The 23,179-nt window shown below is 39.2% G+C and overlaps 1 protein-coding gene across 1 annotated transcript; it reads left to right on the top strand.

The window, feature by feature from the left end:
• Positions 1 to 6,224: 6,224 nt before the first annotated feature.
• gng4 (G protein subunit gamma 4) lies at positions 6,225 to 19,442 on the top strand (the record flags this gene model as incomplete). Its single annotated transcript, XM_083897187.1, has 2 exons — positions 6,225 to 6,323; positions 19,314 to 19,442. The coding sequence occupies 2 exons, from the start codon at positions 6,225 to 6,227 to the stop codon at positions 19,440 to 19,442; spliced, it is 228 nt and encodes a 75-aa protein (XP_083753313.1).
• Between the last annotated feature and the right edge of the window lie 3,737 nt (positions 19,443 to 23,179).

Consider the following 23,179-nt stretch of genomic DNA (forward strand, 5'->3'; position numbering starts at 1 on the left):
ATCCACCAACAAATCTAACGGAGAAAAGCAATATGTGTCACGAACATGCAATAGGTCATTGATTGTTAGAAACCAGGAGTTTGTTTCAGCAGCTGTGAAATATGTTCAACCTTCATGGTGACTGCAGTGAGCCTTCAGTTAGGAAATGATTTCTTACATTTTACACTTTGTCTTTGACTTGTTTTCAAGAAAGGGAATATTTCTTATGTAATGATGTCATTCCTTTGGTGTCTTTTGTTTAGTTTTCCTCTTCGGCTCAGTCAGGCCTGTGACAAGACATGAAGTTACTGAGATTGTTTACCTGAGTTTCACGCCTGCATGTGTACATACATTTCCTCCATGAAGTTTTCAGTGCTTGTCTATAAGAACCACAACCTTTTTTTCTCTCTCTCTAACATCCATGTGTGAAACCGTGATTTTGTTTTGTTGTTTGTTTATGTTTTGTTTTGTTTTGAGAAAATGGCAAAAAAAAAAAATAATAGGAGAGGAAAACGTGATTTGTGCTTTCTGAAGAAGGAAATATTTTTGTTACCTTAGGCTATGCATAATTTAAGATCATTGTCTTAGGTTGCTTAAATGGTGTCATTTCATTGGCCTCTTTGGGCAGGATTTGCAGTTTGGTAACTTCTGAAAGGTCATTTTTTTTGTATATACGTGTGTGTGTTTGTGTGTATGTATGGACAAACAAGTGAGTATATTATAAATATATAAATATATATATATAAATATTTGAAGAAACATTACTGCATCTCGTCTTTTTGTTTTTTTTTATCACAATCCAATCTCTGTTTATTATGCATTGCATGTTATTTTAAGACCCAGATTTAGCAAGCACCATTCTAACATTTTGAGGCATCAACTGCACCCACGCTGCTATTGGACTATCTCAGCTGTCAATCCAATATTCAATTCAATAACTCCTCAGGAAAGTGTCGATTGGTGTAAATCAGGTGAGAAATACATTCATTATCCCATAGATTTGCATTCAAAGGGAGTTCTTTTTGCAACCAGCGGAGTCGCCCCCTGGTGGCTATTCAATACATTCTCATTTCCTGGTTGCCCTCAAAGTGGTCTATGGAGGAAGAACGTTGTCCTTTTCTAGTATGAGCGGGCATCCATGAAGGTGGGAGCTCAACATCACATCTCCTAAAAGACTTGGGAGCCAAACTCCACAAGGAGGCAGGTATCTGGCTCGCTTCACTGCCTCGCAAACCAGGATATAGTATTCTGGGATAAGGGGCAAAACATCATGGAAGCGATGGTCCTTGGCTGATGACCCTGCAGCTACTGACTTTGGTGTCTTGGATTAGGCCTGACTCAGGGAAATGGACGTCCCTGCCATGCATAGACCTCCATGGGCACTGGTGGAGGTGTGGCAGTCCGGCAGGAGCACCATCATCACTCTACGGCACAATCATTATACATTAAAAAAAAACATAATTTGAGACATATAACCCATATAATCGCTTTAGATGTTTTACCTCAGACGTTTGAGGAATATCCCTCACTTCCATTTGTGTTAGCGTCAGAACCAAAGACAAGTCTAGTTTGTGGGATATTGGTCCACAATGGAGACTTGGCTCCTATTCTAAATATTAAAGGCTCATTCTGGGTTCATGAGTGTACACTTATAAATATTTAATTATAGTTATTTGATCTTCAATTACTGCCAAATGAAAATAAATGTACACACTGGATCTTTAAAACCAAAATCATTCTTTTTATCACAATAATATGAACTGAACTCTTTTTTATAGAGATAACGTGGTTGTTGTCCGGCCTTAAATCAGAGCTATAAATAACTAACATATATTGATCATGATTGGTTGAACAGGAGGTTTTTTGATGTGGATGCAAAAGTGCAGCGTTGTTATGGATGAGGCCCACATCCGTTGCTATGTTGGGGAGGAGGGGGGGACCCGGTGATGTCAAAGATGATGTCAAAATAAAATAAGGAAGCCTGCACGTACTGAATCTGCTGCGTTAAAACACATTTAAAAAAAAAAACACGCATGTTTGTTTTAATGGTGCGGGTGCGTTCACGGTCAGTGTGTGTGTCTGCTCCTGCTGATCGAGCTCCTCTCCCCTGATCGTCACTCAGAGATCCCCCCACCACCACCACCACCACCGCCCACCGCCCGCTACATGCGAAACATCTCTCCAGGTCCAGCCGCTGCTGCCGCCGCTGCCGCTGCTGCTCTCCAGGACCCCGCCGCTTTAGATTTCATCTTCCTACGCGGATTACGCACGACGCACGGGGATCGAGATCCAAAAACGCCAGGACTCACTCACTCATCACTCACTCACCTCCCGCGGGTTCAGTCCACAGTGAAACCAGGCTGCTGGGATTTCCTCCACCTCTCATTTCATATTTGACAGATTTTTTTCCCCCCTTCTCAGTGTGTGTGTGTGTGTGTGTGCGTGCGCGTGTGTATGTGTGTGTGTGTTGGGTGGAGTCAACCCGGAATCCTCCAAATTGGAAATCCTTTGGCACATTTCAGGTAGGTCAGCCTACATTAGTCAGCTTATACATGTGAGCATCTGAGCAGCTCCTTGTATGTTTATTTTCTCCATTTATTGCCTTGTTGTTGTTTATTTCCCATAATGTGTGTGTGTGTGTTTTTTGGTTTCGCTGCTCACACACACACACACACACACACAGAAGCAGGGCCGCAGCAGCGCGCGCCGCCACGATGTGTCTCTACAATTTACTGCCCTTAGAAACGAGAGTCGCCCATGTTTGACTGATGTGCTCCACCAGACATCACCGTCGCTTCACTGGGACGAGACAGAGCCAGTGAAAGCGCCCGCATACGCGTGCAAATATGGCAGGAAACGAAGGGGGGAAACCTGAGTGGAACAGGCCTGATAGCTTCCTACGAGGGAGTGATTCAAATCCACAGATTGGCTTTAGTGGCAGCAGAGAAGAAGGATTAAAAAAAATAATAATAATAATAATCACCGTCTGCTGTGCATCCCTGTGCATCATAGGCGTTATTATATCCTTACACTACACACGCAATGCCTTAGAAATGAAATACATGATGATAAAAGGGAGCGTGGGTCCTCCTCACTGACACAGGCTTCATGTGCTCAGGTCATACACAGAGGCAACAAGGTTCAGATTCTGTATTTTTTTTAACATCACAGCATCCACTGATCCACTACTTCCTGCATCTCTGTGAAAATTCAAATGTGTTCCTTTTGTGAAATCATGAAATGCTGGGATTTACCCAAGTGACACAAACTTACCAAAGGAGGCAGCAGTGGACCTGCAGCTACTGGGAAAACGCTGGTTTTCTCGACAGACTTTGGTTCTGGGGAATTAAGGGCTGGCTTTACACGACAGCGCTCCGACAAAATATTTTATCAGATGTGGCTTTCGTTTTGACCGGGACGGCGTTTTTTTGGGGCTTAAAAACGCAAAAAAAATGAACCCACCCTCCAGAGTGGAAATTTTAAAACGCTCCGCCGTCGCGTTCCCGTCTAAAGGGTTGAAAACGCGAAAGTTTGCTCTGAGCTGCTCACGCTGGCTATCCTCCTGTACGCGGTGACGTCAGATCCATGTGCAGTACAGCCAAACAACAACAAACATATCGGATTATAATCCATCAGTCGGACATTCAAGTCGCCTTAGCTGCTCTGATACATAGGAGTCATTTCAGCAATTACGCCGAGTTAATGTTTTGGTTTTCACTGTGGGCTACTCAGCGCTACTAGAGAGAAGTAGAAGGACGTTTCAGTGAATGCCCGCGCTCCTGGTGTTGTTGTATGACAGTGCTTCACAGTGCCACCTAGCCACCTGGCATGCATACTACATCAAATTTCAAACACTTTTGCATCACTGTGTGCATGCAGATTTCCACCAAAAGACGCTCGTCTAAACGCGAAATAAAAAGTGGGAACGCAACGCCACTTTTGCGGTTTGTGTTCAGATCGTTGTTGTGTAAAGCTAGCCATAAAGATGCATTATGTAATAAATCTAAAGCAACTGGGCGTAAAATCCTCCTAATATGTCACAGAGACTCAGGAATAGTATTCATGTAACAAACTGAACTCACCAACAACAGTACAGCCAAAGTATTTGCATTAAAAAAAATCTTTTGCAGACTGCAAATCATGTTTATGTTTTGAAATCATGTTTTGGCATGTGGCGCCACCTACCATCATCTATCAATCATTGCAGTCAGTAGAGTCTTAGCCGACAAGCAAACACGGGTTGCCAGTTACGTCTGAGCTGCAACGGCGGAGAAAACGAAACCTAAATGACCTCGGTACTTTGAAATTGAGTGTAGTAACCGTTTTTGGCCACATTCTTACATATGGCGCCTTTAACAGAGTGAACCTGTTGTTAAGCAAGCCCTTTGTTGGTCTCCTATTCACAAGGGCGTCGTGGAATTACAGTGGCGTTTGCGTTAGGGTTATACATTTGGTGATATATCGTCATCTTTCCTCGTGCAATGCGATTATCGATATCGGCAATATTTTAATAAATAAATAAAATAAATATAAATCGAGTGAGTTTACAGCATGATAATGGTAGAGAAAGCTGCATTTAGAGATGCTCCATCCATCCGCGTTCTGTACATAGACTTGCTGCACTTTTAACTTTTCACGTTTTAGTGTCTTGTTTTCTTCCGTCAGACCGATATCGTGACGTATCGCTATGTGATTATCACATAATCGATGTATCGTGATATTATTGGTATCGTGAGATACCCTGTGATTCTCGCCCTTACTTTGCATACCAGAAACTCTCTTATTTTTTCCCCATCTTCTTCTTCTTCATTGGTTCATTGGTGTCATGGTTTCATGGCAACACAAGATGGTGGCCATCATGACGCAAGGCCCGTAAGTCTAAAAGTACAAAGAATAGGTTTAATTTTAAACACTCAGTACTTTAAAGGTACTGAGTGTTGGTGAAGTTCCTTACCCTTCCCTTCCAAAAGTGTTGTTGAACCAGTGGAGCTTTTAGTTTGTAGTTCAACTCTTAAAGGGTCACTTCCCCCAAAATACGTTTTTTTTTTACTTTTGTTTCCAGAGATAGATGTGTTATTTGATCATCACGCAGTGGATCTGAGATGCACGTCTCATTCCCACAACAGAGGAAAAATTAAGTAAAACTGTGTTTCTGTCAATTATAACAAGTTTTATGAGTAAAAGATCTGAAAAAAAGGTAAATTTTAGTCCAACTCTGGAATAGAGTGTGAATGAAACAATTGCTTTAAGTAAGGCTGCAGCTATTGATTATTCGAGTAATAGTTTAGTCCATAAAATGTCAGGAAATGTTGATAATTCCATCTCAAACCAGGTAATGATGACGTTCTCAAACGCCTTGTTTTATCCACAAACCAAAATGATTCACTTTGAAATATTTCTTTGTTCTGTGGAGCAAAGAAACCCGAAAATGTTCACATTTAAGAGGCTGAATAATTGAGAGAAACTGGTTCAAATCCTTTAAGAATCACTTAAATCGATTAATCGATGATCTGAATAGTTGAAGATTCATTTAGTAATCGATTAACAACCGATTCATCGAGTAATAATTACTCGATGAATCGATCAATTATTGTTTCAGCCTTAGTTTTAAGTTTACTCTTCATTTGAAAAAGTGGAAACAAATGTGGTGAAACAGCCATTCAAGTAAACATTAAAACTTCAGTAAAAAGTAAAAATTGTAAAAGCATGGCTCTGTAGAGTTGACCTGCCTCCTATATATAATATTCTGTATATATATGTATTTATATGTATATATATATATATATATGCATATATATATATATGTATATATGCATATATATAAATAAGGCTCATTCTGGGGTAAAGAAAAACATTGATTCAAACAGTCAGGTGATTGTACACAAATGAAGTATACTTTTTTGTGGGCTAAATAAAAATAGCTCTCTGTGCATTGTACACACTGGACGTTTTGAAAAGTGTCCGTCACGTGTCCAGCGGCTGCCGTCAAAGCTGTTTATTCGGGGTAAAATGGAGGCGGGCTGCTGTGAAACGTGTTCCTTATGGACAAAATGGGTGCTCTGAATTAAAAAGAAAAGGTGGTGGTGGTGGATAATGGTCACTGTGAGGGCACAGACATCACCCTGGGGGCTGCTGCATTCTGGCTTTAATGGGATGTTCATTGACTCTATATATATGTGTGTGTGTGTGTGTGTGTGTGTGTGTGTGTGTGTGTGTCCCTCCCTTTGTGGTGTCACAGGAGCATCATGAAGGACGGCATCGCCAACAACAGCACGGCCAGCATCTCCCAGGCCAGGAAAGCTGTGGAGCAGCTGAAGATGGAGGCCTGCATGGACAGGATAAAGGTACAGTGCTTACATCCTTTTATTTGATGCTGTGAGAGCTAATATAAATTTTCAGATCATTCATAAAACTCACCAAAAAACTGATACAAATAGATAAATAAAAGAGAATCGTAACTCGGACATGAATCCTGAACTTTATAAGATGTCAATTTTTGGTCTGCATGTACTGTATGTGTCACTTTGAAATCAGCAGACCAGAAACATGGACTGGTCCAGACATGATGAACATTCTCATTTTCTCATCTTCACCAAAGCTAATACAGTAATTATGTTTTCCCAAAGTGTCACATATTATTGTCTCTGGATTAAAATACAGCTTCCCCTCGGCCACCATTTAACACATTTCCTGCAGCTCCCTTTAGAGCCTCAACATTTTGCACATTATAGTAACTATCACAATAAACCATAATGAGTTCACATCATTTATTTACAACAGCAAGATGAGATTAAAAAACAAGTGTGTGTTTCTCTGCATAGTTTAGGGCAGCCTTCTTTGTGACGGGTGTCACATGATCTGACCTTAAAATACGCAGACGCCGTCAGATATCAGTTAACAGTATATATTGTTTCCTCTTTTTTTTAATTATCTATTAGAAGTGTTCCAAATTGTCATATTCACCGATTTGTTCCTCCAGGAACAGTACAACATAAAATAAGTGAGTGTGAAGTTTAAATCCTTGTTGGAAATGTTCAGGATAATCTAAACTTATAAAATATGGAGTAAATATTCAAGCAAATAATCTTCTGGTGTCTTTTATTATTAAAAAAAATGCCATAATTTAGTGTTTAATGCTGAAGTAATTCCGCTTCTTTTATATAAAGGATAGTGCCGGCACTTTATTATTACGTTAAGTATTGTGTTGTTGTATAGAATAATAATAGATTGTTTCACTGCAAAAAACACAGTCAGATGAAGTTTCTTACTATTTTTCTTTCGTCTGTGACTCCCATTGTTACTACTTAAATGAATATAAATAATTAATATAAAGAGGATTCATCATAATATGTTGAATTTAAACATTAGTGATTTAAAGATTTGTTCGTTTTATTGAGAAAACCCAGTTTCCACGTCTGCCTGTTTCTAGGGTGGACTTGCTTGCCTCTCACAATATGGCAGTTTATTTACGTGGCACATTTAAAGGTTCAGTATGTAACATTTAGGAGGGTTTATTGGCAGATGTTGAGCATACTACCCATACGTTTGTGTGTATACGTGTACAATTTGGTTTTGGTTCGAACACACTGATCTTCAACCAAGGGCTTTGCTTTACAGAGTCCACCATTTTGTTTCTACGGCAGCCTGAATGGGGGCTTTTTGCATGAGTGAGTGGAGAGATGTTGTGAAAGATTGTTTACATGCTTTCTGGTGTGTACGGGCCACCGTAGTTCCCTTGGAATACGGGAGGGGTGAGAGGAGGAGTTTTCCCTTTGTTTCAATCTGCATTGGAATTTAAAGTAAACCCTGTAACGCTTAAAATACAGTAAAAAAATACTATTAGAAAATGTTTTAATAAAAAAATGAATGGAAAAACATTTGAATATAAACACAATAAAGTAAAAGAAAGGGTCACGATTCGATTCTAAATCGATTCTCGATTCATACGATTGAAAAATGTACAATGCATAGTGTGTTCAGGCAAATTATGGCATGAAAACAATACAGTTTGTATAAGATAATGTGATTTTTAAATAAACTGATTCCAATGATGTGATCACACAAAGACAAACTTAAGTCAAAAGTTACCATTAGTTCATGCAAAACAAATAAAACTTACTTACTGTATAAAAAATGAACTTGCATGAATAAAAGCTTAGGCTAGCTGCCTTTTTCTCCCAGAAGTTACAAAAATAAAATGTACACAAATAACACAAACTGGTGTTTTGTGTGGTTTTTCAAAATAGAAAAAAATTGATATTTGAAGGAAGTTAATCTGGGACATTCTGGATCATCTTTTCTGAGTTAATCCAACCCTACTTCGTTTGCTCGGAGAGTCCGGTTTGTTTAGGGCGGTGTCAAAGAATCAAATAAGCGAACTCTGCTGTGCCTAAAAACATAGGTCTACAACAAGGGGCATTGTGGGTAAACACAACCGCAACTAGCCGGCAGAAATGACTCGTGGTCAGACATGGGTGTGAGGACGAGGTAAAATATCTGATAGAAATATGGTCCGATGAAAATATCACAACTTGCTAGTAAGCGTTAACCAACCGATGATCGATGAGCTGTCTTGTTCATTGTTTGTTTTGTCTTCTCGCAGCGCCACCTCAGGCGAGGAGGGGAATAGCTTAGTTTCGAACCGGCTGAATTGAACTGAGTCTAGTGGACGATTGGGTGTGAAAACGACCTACATGCTTCAACAATGGGATTCTTCAGCAGAGTTTTTAGAGGTTTAAGTCCAAAAAGTAGTCTGTGATTCCAAAAAATCCATTATAAAAAGGCAGCACATCCTCATTCATCAGTCAGGACAAATATTCACCTTTCACTTAAGCTCAGTATTGGCTCACTTCACATGTGGTCCGAGCCAAAAACAAAACAAAAACACAAGACTAATGTTACATATTGTGCTTACATTTGCCAAAATGTGTCCAGAAACCTGTATTTTTATTCCAGCTAATGGAGCGTTTATTTACAACTCCGGGATCAAACCTCACATGAAATATTCATTAAGCCGGCGTCTTGTCTCACGACGACTCATCGCTGACAGTTGTGTGTTCTGACGCTGAAGAGCTGCCTATAAAGTACAAATCCACAGTTGAACCAAAAATATAACAAAAAGATAACATTTCCCATGATCCCGCGCTGCTTCCCCGTTTTCACCAAACTAGGTCATTTATTATTGTTGTTATTTTAAGACCCCTAGCGGCAGAGATAACGTCTGAACGTCTCTCGGTTAAAGTCCTCAATCTCCAGCAGCTGCTGAGGCTTTTATTGTGAAGGCGTAGAGAATGAGAACGTCTCCTCATCAGTCGCCACACACCTGCTTAAATATTGACTTTTGAGCCTTGTACAGTCTTTATGGATAAGGTCGGGCACCGTTCTCGTGTCATAATGCTGCTATTGTCAAGAGAGTTACTTCCATTCAGTGGACAGAGCCATTCACAGAGGTCGTTGTTTCCCCCTTCACGTCTGCGTTCACCTCCCTAAAAAACACTGTTTTTCATTAACGTTTCCCTGGAGTGTTAAGGAACGGTCCTTCTCAACATTTTTTTTTTTTTTTTTTTTTATCTAATGCAACTTGTGCAACTTAAAAGACCGTGTCATCATTTCATTGGGTATGCTCCTCATGTGCTCAGGGAATGATTGCCCACAGCCCCGAGGCTGTTCGCTCAACCACGGCTGGAATCCTCCCTGTACACTGTCATCTCCGGCACAACATTTTTAAAAATTATTATTATTATTATTTGTTTTTGTTTCCTTCAGTAATTATCTCAACCTGAAAAACATGGTTGGGATGTTGTTTTTCGAGCTGGTCCCTGATTTAAAATGTCAATCTTCAAAGATTTTCATTTAAATTAAAGGGTGTTAAATCACTTTTATATCGCCAAGTGAGGTAAAACAAGGATGACGGCAATCTTCTTGTACACTCATCGGCCACAGTGATGGTTTTCTTTTATACCTTGGTTGTAAACCGGTCTCCTATGACCTCAATCTAAATCATATTTTGACAGATTTGATGATTTTGTTGTGATATAACTGTCATTTTCACACGTAAAAAGAGCGATGATTTGACGTGTGACAACAACCCTAAGCATTTTCTTTTCTCATTTGAATAGCCATGATTTTTTGGGGGGGCCAGTGAATCACTGCAGCACGAGAGAATTTCATCATAATCCTGTTCTTTCACACACATTTTATGAAGTCACATTGCATAGGCCTGTTATTTTGTGATTAATTGTGCAGCCGTGCTGGATTATGTTCTCTTCTTCAGGTTTTCATTCTTTGAGAGATCAGCAGTTTCTGAAATACACAGCCCCAACAACCATCCATCTTAATTCAAAGTCCATTAAATTATTGCCTTTCTCCTCATTGTGATGCTCAGTTTGAACTTCAGCAGGTCGTTTTTGTCTACACCCTTAAATTAACTGACTTCCTGTCATGTGATCAGATATCTATATCAAGAACACTGCAAAAAATGAAAATATTTAGTTGTGTAATTAACATGAATTCAGTGTATTTATCTAATCGCACGATTTTTCGGACTTGTTTACTTTTGAAGGCTGAAGATGCTTAAGATAATTTGACTTGATTGAAGAAAACTTAACAAGTGCCATTTTTTTCTTCCTTCCTCCTGATAGCGAGTTATATTTTCTTGTTTTTTGCAGTGAAGCAGTCGAACAGTTAGCAGGTGTACCTAATAAAGTGGCTGGTTAATGTATTATTATTATTTGAACACATCCCGGTGTCGTAAACTCAAGGGGCGTGGCCTCTAAACTATGAGTATAGAGGGGCGTAGTGTTTCACATTTACGGTCATTTTCAGCTGCTGCATTGTTCGAAGTTGGGTAAACACATTTCATGAATTTGTGATTTTGGATATATATTTATATACATACTGTATATACTGTATAAAAATGAGGTCCAGTGAGTGTAAACTACAAGGCACCAACATGAAAAAACACTGGATATAAGTCACACAAAAGCAACAAGCAGCCTTACTTTCATCTTTGTTCACAATGTGTTATTTTTAAGTTGATACAGCAGAAACAGATGAACAATAATAACACTATTTACAGCCAGCCTTTAATGTTATTCTTATTCAAAATGAAGTAAATTGAGTGCAAACCATTAAACGTCGTTGCCATTAAACTGCGAATGTAAATATGCATCACGGGCGTGTCGGCGTGCTCGGCTGTGTGTCGTCGTCTAATTGTGAAGTTTAATACGGTGAAAGTTATGCGATTGCACTCAAAACTTTTTGTTTTACTTAAACATCGGCTGCTTCATCATCAGAATGGAGAAGTGTGTGTTTGATGTATCGGATTCTTGTCGAGCTGAAGCGTTTGTACAGCACTGTACAGTCAGGGGTTTTATATATATAATAATCTATGAGATGATGTGATAGGTGATGTGAGTAATGTATCAGTGTGTAAGGCCTCTGAAGATGAGTGCTCCTTTCCCACAAAGTGATATACTGATAAATGTTACAATTACAATTGCAATGTTGCAATTATTTGGATTTCAATGGTCAAAAATTGTCATTTTAATCTGTAATGTCCCTTTTTTTTTTAGTAATCCTCTGTTGGGGAACTAAGCACAGTTGTATGGCCATAGTCTGTATATTACAATGGATTTTTGTCTTCCAGTTACAAAATGATCCTTGAATTTGAAGTTAGGCCGGCACTCTGTGTCTGTTTTCTGATGTAATCTGTAATCTGGCACCTACAGAGCTCCGGTAACCTGACGTCGTGCAATCCCGTCGTGCAATTGTCTGAATCAAAACAACGCCCTTTTTTCAAATCCATCACAGGCTACATAGAAAATAGGAGTCTCTTCGCCGGCTGCATTCATAAAAAAAACGAAGATGGTTGATGGAAAGAGGAATTTGTCCTCGGCTGACGACAAGTCCTTTACATTTAATTAAAGGACGTGACGTCGGGGGAGAGAGAGAGTGTGTGTGTGTGTCTGTCTGTCTGTCTCTGTGCGGCTGATTGAGGATCACTATATTCTCATTAATTGCTCAATCAGCTAAAGGAATGTGATCTGTGCTAATTAGAAGGACTCTTCTTTCATCATGGGGCTGCAGTGTAATTACAGTCTGCCTGGGCATAATGACACACACACACACACACACACACACACACACACTGTGCAGTACCGCTCTTTGTCCTGCGGGGCTCCGGCTTCTGCAGAAACACTGGGTGTAGCTGCACGGTGGTGTCATTAGTAGTTATTGCATTAATGATGAGGTTATTGTTATGAGGATAATTAGTTTATTTGCTGCTTTGCTTTGCATATAGATATAATCCACTGTGAAATGTATGCTATGTCTTTTAATGTCTCATAATCTCAAGCAATTACAGCGTCATTAATATGAACGAGAGCTGCAACTAACATTTATTGTTGGTATCGGTGAATCTCTTGGTTCATAAAAATGTCAAAAAAATGTTAAAAAAATCGTTGATCAGTGTTTGTCAAACCTGGAATTGACCATGTTCTCGAATGTCTCGTTTTGTCCACAAACCAAAACGATTCAGTTTTAATGATTTATTTGTTACGTGGAGCAAAGAAACAGAGAAAATATTCACATTTAAGAAGCTAAAACAATCAGGAATCTTGTTTTAATCATGAAAAAAGCTTCAAACCGATTAATCGATTATCAGAATAGTTGATGTTTAATTTAGTAATCGATTTATAATCCATTGTTTCAGCTCTAATATGAACTTTAGATATTAAGTATATTGTTTTGCATCCTTTCTGTTGTAATAGTGGATGTTTTTCAGCCAAGTTGAACAAACAAAACGTTGCCTCCGTGTTCCAAAGTTTGATTTTTGACTAATCACTGCATCATCTCGTCGCTGGTGTGTTAGCAGCACAGGGATTAGACACACACACACACACAGAGAGAGAAGCACAGTTCAGGTGCGGTGACGCTGACATAAATAATACAGATGCATTAGCCGGATGAAGGTGGCGACAGTAGTTAGAGCAGAGGGCGAACACAATCACGCAGAGAGGTAATCATGTGTGTGAATACTGCTTTGTCATTTCTCTCTTTTTTTTGATCAGGGAAGCTAAAGTGTTGCACAGCGGGAGAACTAAACACAGGGAGCCCAGTTTCTGTTGGAGAAAATCAGTACGTGGCAGTGATGAACCTTTACTGTGCTCTTAGTTTAAGCCTTTAGCCTCAAAATGTCTGTCTGGACTTTTGTCTGCTTATTTTGACCATAAAAGGGTCAGAAAATGTCCTGTGAGTGAGTGCTTTTGCCCATTTTTGCAGAATAACTTTCAATATCTGGCAGTTATTTACAATTTACTGCATGTTAAAATGGAGTATTACTTATACTAGGGCAGTGCCTATAGGAAGTATGTATTCCTATAGTGGGAACAGATTCAGTTATGGTAATGCATGATAAGGAACGTTAAGGCTAACATAATACAAACACTGGCATGGCTGACAGTCACAACATCTAGCTGCGCTAATGCTAATCGAAAATGAAAACATTTTCGTTGTGCCTAATGAGGTTACACAGTGTTTGGATTATGTTAGCCCCGCGCTAACGCTTATCATAGCCTCGCTAGCTTACCTTTGGAAACAGGTTCGCCAAGTTAGCCACAGAGTAGTAGCATGCTAATGCAAAAATAAACATAAATAAAAAAGTGAGGACAGCCTCTTCACTCCCACCGCTCCACACAGCGCAGCTGCTGCTGATGAGCCGCTGCCTGCCTGGTGTAGTGTGATAAATCAGCAAAAGTGCAGCATGATAAATCAGTGAAAATTAAAATTCCTCCAAAAATTGTGAAAATCAAGGATGCACACCATCGGGCCATGCTCAACCCATATCCAAAGTCTTAAGGCGATCTGACTAACGGTCAATGAGATATGCCCGTTACAGACACACAGAGGCATCTTGACTTTCCCACTTGTGAATCCTGCAGACTGACTCTATTAGGGTCCTCAAATAAAAATACATGTTTGCATTCTCTCTCAAATGTGGTGTAGAGCCTCACCGTGCCGTTTGCAAAAGTTTGCGCGCACAGCATGAGCTAAATCTGCGGCGGTTGGTAAACATTTTTGCTTCGTGTGACCCTTGAAAATAAATCAATGGAGCATGATCGCAGTCTGTGGCCTCAGTGTGGACGTGAAGTCTGAACAGTTCAGTCACTGAATCATTTTGTCGACGATCAAAAACGTCCAGTGGGTCACAAGAATAAATCGAGGATCCTTTAGATTATTTACAGAGATCCATGAGAAATGGCTTTAATTTACAAAGAAATATGGTTTGTGTAACAGAAATGTGTGTTGTTTATGTACCATACACTTCTAAGGAAATGCGAGATAAACTAGTGAATTAATTTATGTATTCTGAACATGAATTAAAAACATGTAAGGCAAAACAAAAAAAGTATAGGTTGAAGTAAAACTTCCCTTCCCAGAGGAAGAGTTTTTAACCGACAGTGTTACTGCTGTGGCTGGATATGCAAATATCAACTTGTGATAAAGTCAAACATTGACCATTTTAATCTCACATAAGCCGGGTTTGAGCCGAGCTCACGTCACATGAAAGTAGCCACGTCACACTTGGAGAAAAGGAATAAGGCAGTTTCACATTTACATAAAGGAGATAAATAGTCGAACAGAAACGTGTTTTTCCAACCGGCAACTGTTAAGATAAGCCCCAGTGCACGCTTCTAACTTATAATAAAGCACACACACAGTATACTATATATATATTTAATATATATTGAATCAACAGTGTGGATTTTACTTCAGCTATAAAGTGCAGAGGAGCTGTTAAATGTCACCGTGGCACTGAAATCACCACTGAGTTTGAGAAAAAGTCTTTTTTTTTTAGAAATAACCTCACAAGAACACTTTACTTTGTTAATAGGTGAGTGATTGTTTTACAAGTCGGCTCAAAAATGTATTTATTAAGAAACAAAGCACTCGTTTTTATCTCTCTGCATTACTTAAAATATTTATTATACATTGACAGGAAATGTTTTTATTGGACCTCTCGCCACTTTTCTTGCTTCTCTATTAAATAAACAACTCTGCTTCAAATGTTTACACCCAGAATAAATGTACAAGTTTGATTTGACAAAACGATGTATTAAGTTATAATACATCTTTTTGTCAAATCAAAATCATTGACTTGCTGTTTTGGGAAATTCCTTTTCAGTAGTTTCAGTAGTAGGAAATATGGACGTCAGAAAGACAGAGGAGGCTTAAAAATGGGAATAATTTGATGACTTTAAAGAAATATAATCCAAAGCAGCTCCATGTTTCCCTTTGGGATTCAAACATCCCAGCAGATTTTACTTTACTTTACTTTCACAAATGATTCTTTTGTCTTTGGGCTTCTCCATCTCGAAGGGTCGCCACAGCAGATGACCCGCATATTTGATTTGGCATAGATTTTGCTCCTCCTGACACAACCCTCCTATTAATCTGGGATTGGTACACTGGCTGCTGTAATAATACTGTAATAATCCCTGTGTTTAAGAGAGTGCAGCAGTGGGTTGAGGTGAAGTGACGGACAGGAGATCAGATGGCTCTGTGTTGCACGTCGCTCCCTGAGCCTTCGCCGTGTCTCCGATGCAGCTGATCCTCCCGTTACCTCCCACTCAGCTCCCAAGTGCAAACGTGGATTTGGTCAATATTTACCATCTTATCGACCTTGAAAATTACAATATGCACGTGGAGATGGAGAAGTGTGCGGTCAGTCTTAGCTCAGCTGCTCAGGGTCAAAGCTTTGCTGTGGTCAGTCGTCTTGACAAGCTGTCATTTCCTTCAGGCATCACCACTAACACAAGGCCGATGCCATTTTGCACTTTTTTTTCTTCAAACTTGATTTCCATGTTGATATATTAGGCCTTCTTTTGATGAATTTTGTTTTCGCTTTGTCATTTATGGCGATTATTATGTTTATCTGACGACAAGTACCGTAATCTGCCATGGGCCACACGGTTGGTGTCGTGGTTCGCGCTCTTGCCTTTGCAGCAAGAAGATCTGGGTTCAAGCTGTGGTTGGAACAAGGCTCTTTCTGCATAGAGTTAACGTGTGTGTGTGTGGGTTTTCTTCAGCTTCCTCCCACAGTCCAAAAACATGCAATATGGGGATTAGGATTAATTTGACCGTAGGTTGTGAGAGTGAATGGTAGAATGTTTTTTTGTCTCTATATGTGTCCCTGTGATGGACGGGCGAACCGTCCAGGTTGTGACCCCGCCTATCACCCTATGTCAGCTGAAATTGTCACAGGGACACTCCTGTGGAGGATAAAGCAGTAGTAAAATGGATGGATTGATCTCATTGGTTGTGATTATTTTGATTTGCGATATCAGAATGAAATGGTCATTTTTACATAATTATTGTTATTTTCATTTGTACAGCACATTTGAAATTAAGGGTGGGGGGAAAAAATCGATTCACATAGGAATCGCGATTCTAATCATCCACGATTCTGAATCGATTCATAAACTTCAAAAATGTATTTAAAAAAAAAAATATATATATATATATATTTTTTAAGTTTCTATTTTGAAAAACCACACAAAACACCAATTTGTGATATTTATGTACGGTTTATTTTTGTAACTTCTGGGAGAAAAAGGCAGCTCGCCCAAGCTTTTATTTATGCAAGTTATTTTTTTGTACAGTAAGTAAGTTTTTATTTGTTTTGAATGAATAAATGTTAACTTTTGTCTTAAGTTTGCCTTTGTGTTATCACATTATCACATTATCTTATACAAACTGTATTGTTTTGATCCCATAATTTGCCTTAACACACTATGCATTCTATCTATGTATCAATATTTGAATCGAGAATCGTATGAATCGAATCGTGACCCTAAGAATCGGAATCGTATGCGTATTTTGTGCAGATCTGTTTCCTTCAGTCTGTAGAAGATGATGTGTATGGGTCTAAAATGGTCATTTAACACACATTTTGACTTTGATTGAAAACTGCGATTTGCCATATTGTGATTTTGACTTTTTTTTGATCTATCAGATATCGGTTGATATATTGCTATTCTCTAAATTCATTGTTCTTTGTCCCCAGAGGATGAATCTCAATAATGTCACTGTGTTCCAATGACAATATCCTGTTTAATGACTTTCCTCATTTCAGGAAAATACTTAATTGCCATATGTCTGACAGATTTGATTTGCGATTGTAATTCTGTAAGACAATATTTACTCAGTAATAAACTGATGGCGCATTAAGACTAGAAAATGAATACTATAGTCTAATGCCAGACTGAACATATGAATATTATTAAAAGATGTTTTGTATTCATTTAGTCCTTACACAGACTTAAAAGTTGGAAATCTAATATCTCTCTCTCTGTGTGTCTGACATTGCTTTTAAAGTAATTCTTTTTTTTTGGAGGGGAATTTTATTCCTTTTGTTAGATTACAACCCGGATAAAGTTAGAGACAATGACGCAAGCACGATGCAACAGACGGAGAAAGCTCGGCACAAACTCAGACACCAGCTTATGAAGGAAAGATCACTGGAATCATTTGTAAATAAAGCATAGATTCCTGACTTCTAAACCTTGTGAAGTACATGTTTTAGATCAGGGGTTTTCTCTCAATCCTGCGTGTTTCTGGATGTTTCCCTCGCTCCAACACACCTGATTCCAATGGTCAGCTCGTCAGGAAGCTCTGCAGACGCCTGATAACGACTCGTTTATTTGATATCATCAGGTGTGTCGGAGCCAGGGAAACTTCTAAGACATGCAGAGCAGTGGGATTGAGAAACCTTGTTTTAGAGGAATTAAGTAAATTCAGGCATTTTCTAAGACGTAAATCTCAAAAGGGTTGGTTTACAGACATAGTACCGGTACTTTACTTTGTTATTTATCTTTCTAGCAACTTTTACTCCACTACATTTCCCTCTAACTATCTTTGTTACTCATTACCACCAAATAAAATCCGAAGAAGAAGAGTTCCAGAAGAAAATCCACTCTCAAGCCATCCCACAACTTTAGTGAACTTCCCCTCCAGCAATCAACCCCATCCCCTCAAAGCCTCAGGTGCTCATTTCTTCTCCCATAGGAAACAAATTGTGACTTTTGAAATTAAATAGCAACAAATATAGTGCAAATATGTGTTCCCTAATTTAAAGTGTTACCCCTTATTCTACCTCTGTTACGACATGAATTAAGATTTTTCCTACAGAAGGCGTTAATATGCGCTTAATATTTACTTATAAAGGGCTAGTACGCGACATGTATGCATGTTAGTAAGCACCTAGTTAATGGTGAAAATGTGTTCCCTAATCTAAAGTGTTACCAAATATTAATAAAAACATAATCAATCATGAACTCAATCTATACGATGAAATAGATCAATTATTCATATGGCACCTTCACACCCATTCAGACATCTTTCATACCCATGTTCGCCAGGATTTGAACCCACAACCTTCCAGTTGAAAGAAAACTCGCCCTACCACTGAGCAATCTGTGCATCATTCGTTCATTCGTTTTTCAAAATAAAACCAGAAAAAAAAACGACTTGTTTTCTCAATATTGTTTACAAAGTCATAATGAAAACACGGATAACGACTCGTTTTTCCAGATTCCGATTTTGTGCTGAAATGAAAAATGGAAAAAACGGATAACAAGCGTTTCCCGTTTAATCCAATTTTGATAAATGCAAGATACGCAATGCAAGGGAGTGACCTTTACTAGAACGCTATCAGAGGGCCTGCAAAACAAACCAAAGAATAAGAAGTCTGGCCGGACTGGAGGATTATTCTGCCATGATTGGGCAGCTTTTTACGATGGTGTATTATTATGGCCAAGTATGAAAAAAAAAAAATACAGACTGGGGGAGGGGGGTGATAGTTTGAGAAAAAAGTTGCAGATTCACAAGATTAAAAGTGGCAAATCTACGAGAAAATAAAGTCACAGATTTATGAGATTAAATTATCGACTCACACCTGCGATTTCTCCTGCTGTTTGTGTTTTAACAAATGAACTGTATTGACTAATCAGTTCAGACTGTGTACGTTTTTTATTTCTGGTTTTATTTTGAAAAACGAATGATACACGGATTCTGAGCCACCATCCTAATCCTCACTTTTTTAATGGTTTTTACTTCTAAAGTACAGTTGATACTTATAGTATATACTATACTATAGTACTATAGTATAGTATAGTCATCTACTTTAAGACTTTTACTTAAGTAATATTGTAAAAAAAAGTGACTTCAACTTCTACCAAAGTCATTTTCTACTAAGATACTTGTACTTTTACTCAATTATCACCTTTAAGTTACTTTATACAAATCGCTGAAACATCTGTGTGTCAACGTTCCAGGTGTCCAAAGCCGCCGCTGACCTGATGGCGTATTGTGACGCACACATACGTGAGGACCCCCTCATTGTGCCCGTCCCCGCCTCAGAGAATCCGTTCCGGGAGAAGAAGTTCTTCTGCACCATCCTCTGATGAGCTGATGAGAGGCTGCACAGGTGCAGGCATGGCGTTGCCTGGCGTTCCCTGTCTTCACCACACCTGAAGCGACATGGCCATAGGCGTTGAGTTGAGTTTTGCCCGGTGGACACTGTTGTTGGTCAGCTCTGTCCTGGTGGCTGAGGGGGGGGGGTTTTGGGGGGAGTCGGCTACCAAACTGGCAACCCAGTGAGCGTATCATGTCTTGTTAAATAGGTTTGTTATTGCTTTGTTATTAGAGAACAGCCTTGCTCAGTGCTTAATGAGATGAGAGATCTTTTCCTTTTTCTCTTTTTTTTTCTTTCATTGTGCTAAATTTTAACATGCCTCAGGAGACAGTCATTTGCCCAGTGTCGACTTCTTTTTGAACATTAATTCCCTTTCTCTTTATCAGAGTAGAAAACATACTTTTTTTTTTATTGCCTGGAACATTTGAGCTAAAAGTACGGCTGGAATTTGACACCTTCCCCCATTAGTGGTTTCTGTTTCAATTTGCCTCCAGTCACCGACAATTAACCTGCTCATTTTAGTGCCGCAGCACAGAATTAGAAACCTTATCTGGCATTGTTTGGTTTGTGCAAACTGCACTCGTAATAAGTAGGCGGCTGCACGTTCGCGTCTGCTGCAAATAAATAAATTGACTCTGTGCTTATTGAAAGGTGCAGAGCTAATGTTTCAGCGGCGAGATGATTTCTTCAGGGTTATCGCTGTGCAAACAGCCCGTAAGTCAAAAATTATTTATGAATCCGCTGCCTCCCTGCGCTGGCCCTGCTCTCGTGCATTCTACCTTTACTGCTCAGCTTGATTTACTCTTCATATACTTCAGCCACTTCACATCAGAGACGCTATCAGTTCATTTCCTTTCGCAAAGTTGAAGAATAACTGTTCCTGTTTTTGTTTTTTTTGTTTTCTTTGAACAGCCTCGTTTGGTCACTGGGCATGGTTTCCTGAGCGTGATTCTTTTCTGCCTGTCCTAGAGTGAATGGCACGGCCTTTGACATTAATGCCAAAGTAGAGGCCTGCATGTTTCTCTGCTCCTTTTTGACAGCCTCCTCCTCTGTTTCCCAGAGGCTGTCAGTCCTTTAGGGTGTACAGTATGTTACAGTGCCAACGTCTGTGCGTGCAGCGTGATCTTCACACTGCGCTCGCACGGATTTCTTTCTTTCTTTCTTTCTTTCTTTTCTCTTTACTGTTTCTGTTTGTTTCTGGACGAAAAAGCACACTGTTGAGACATTTCCTTTACATGGTAGTTGAATAGCATTTGCTGATTTTTATGATGAATTGTTAATGATCGTTATTAATATTGTTATTATCACTAGTATTATTGAATATTTGTTGCATAGCACTGAGAGCTACATGATGTGTAGTGCTAAGCTTGTATGATACTTACTAAAAACAACATTTATAAATCATGCAATTATTGATACTATTTGAGTATTTTTTAAAAATAATGGTAAGGGTCGGTTTACATAAGATGACCCCGTTTGGTGGTTCTGGCTTTTTTTTTTTTTTTTTTTTGCATTATCGTTTCTGTAAAATTGAATGAAATTTCCTCTTGGTACTTGAATAGACTTTGCATTAGGATTCAAAATCTGGACAAGATGCTGGACAAACTCTAAATCTATCGGAGCCAAATTTCTTTTAGGACGGTTTATTTCCTATTTGAAACCCTGAGCGTGACCTCAGGACAATCTCGCTGACCTCATCTTAAGGATGGTGCCAAATCTGAAACATATGAAGAAAAACATAACGGCTACAGATGAATATTGCATGGATTTATTTCTACGTATAGCAGAGAGAGAGAGAGAGAGAGAGAACTATTATGAAAGGAAAACATTGCCTCTTGCGTTGACTTTTGGGGTGTTTCTCTGCACAGAATAATCTCACCGGAGTCCCGATATGTCGACAATGTGCAGCTGTATTCATGAATGGTATTATTGTTTTGGGAAACAATAGCATTTAAATAGCAGGCTTTGTAAATCCTTTGATGAATCAAATGAATTAAAGGAAAAGGGCAACCCAGATGTGCAGTGTCTTCCATATTTCTGCTTCATATCACACGCTGGCATTTTGAGACGCACACGAACGGCACAAAGAGTGAATGGTGGCTCAGTGTCACAGAGGAACATGGTATTCCGGTGTGTGGTGGAGACCTCCTGTGGCGGAGCTGAACCACAGGCCATCTGGATGCACTGATCATGTGTCATGGCGTTTTTTTCCCCTTTTTCTTCTGCTTTTTTTTTTTTTTTTTTTAAGATTATGATTCAGTTCAGCCTCTGCCAGTTTGTCTTCTGCAGCGAAGCAAAGAGAAAAAAAACCAACAACACGCGGTACATCCTCTGACTCTGCAGGTCGCATGAATAATATCCATGTTAATGATTCTCTGAGCATCAGCCGCTGACATCAACACTGGAATTATCTGTTGCCGCTATATAACGTTTCCCCTCCGCACATACATTTGCAGCCTAATCTCTGTATTAAAATGACCACTTTTTAAAAAAAAAGAAGAAACAAGTCAAACAGTTTTCTGCTGATCATGTTAGTTTCAAATTGCTTTTTTGGCCACATAAATCATACAGAGAAATCAATTTGGTGAAGGTCAGATTCAACAAAAAAATCACACACACACACATCCGTAATGGCACAGATTGCATATAGTAGTGGAGACGCTTGTGATGAGTGACGTTGATAAACCCCTCGCTGATTTATCTGAAACAAACCCAAAGGAGCTGAGTGTAATTAAATATAAGTGGAGAAGTTAGAGGAGAGGATTGTTTTTAAGCCTCGGCACAGCTGTGCTTCTGATTATTTATCTACATTTAATTTCAAATTAAATTAACTGACACTTTTCTCACTCAAATTCTTCCGGTACATGGCTGTGATAGAGTGCTTCATGACCATATATAAACTTTGTGTTTGGTCGATTATTTCTTTATCTTCTTATACAACTAGAATGCTAATTTTAAATGATGCCACATTTTTAAAGAAATGCATCCTTGAATCATTTGGCAAATCTTCTCTGATAATGCCAAACAAGTCTGAAGAAAGATGTTGGCCATTTAACAATTTATTCACTTAAAGGACTCATACCCTATTTCTCCAAGTTAACCTAGTTCCCTGGTGTCCTAATGAACATGCTTTAGTCAAAATACCTTAAGGATGAAGCACCACAGCAGATCAATCTGCCTGCCAAAACAGCCCTGTTCAGAACGCTCTGTTTTGAGTGCCTGTCTCTTTAACTGCATATGAGACACAGGAAACTACGTCAGTGTCACTGAGGCTCCGGCAGCTAACAGCAGTTAGCATTTGGAAAAGCAGTCATTATTGCCGTCATATATAAAATGTATCCACTGGACACGTAAAAAATCCTCTGAGGTTGGAAGTTTGTGTAGAACTCTGTGCTGCACTGTGCAGCCAAGAATAGAACACTTCGCGGACTTCCGCTCTTCCAGATACTGTTGCCCTCAACTGCACTCTCGTGTCTTTTAGGGACAAAGCGGAGCTCGGCTAGACAACAATTCCAGTAATTTGCACAATGTGACGTCACATTGCGTGCAAAAGTCAACATCTCATGTTTTATCGCCTGTACTTGTACTGAGGTGGACCACAAAAATGTGACCGAGTCATCTTTTTTCACACTTTGCCGACTGATAGGGCCTCCAGAGTCCCAAATATTAAAATGATTAAAAAGTTGATTTAGCATAATATGTCCCCTTTAACAAAACACGGGGCCT

This window comes from Microchirus variegatus, assembly GCF_963457635.1.
Source record: "Microchirus variegatus genome assembly, chromosome: 11".
NCBI classification, from domain to species: Eukaryota; Metazoa; Chordata; class Actinopteri; order Pleuronectiformes; family Soleidae; genus Microchirus; species Microchirus variegatus.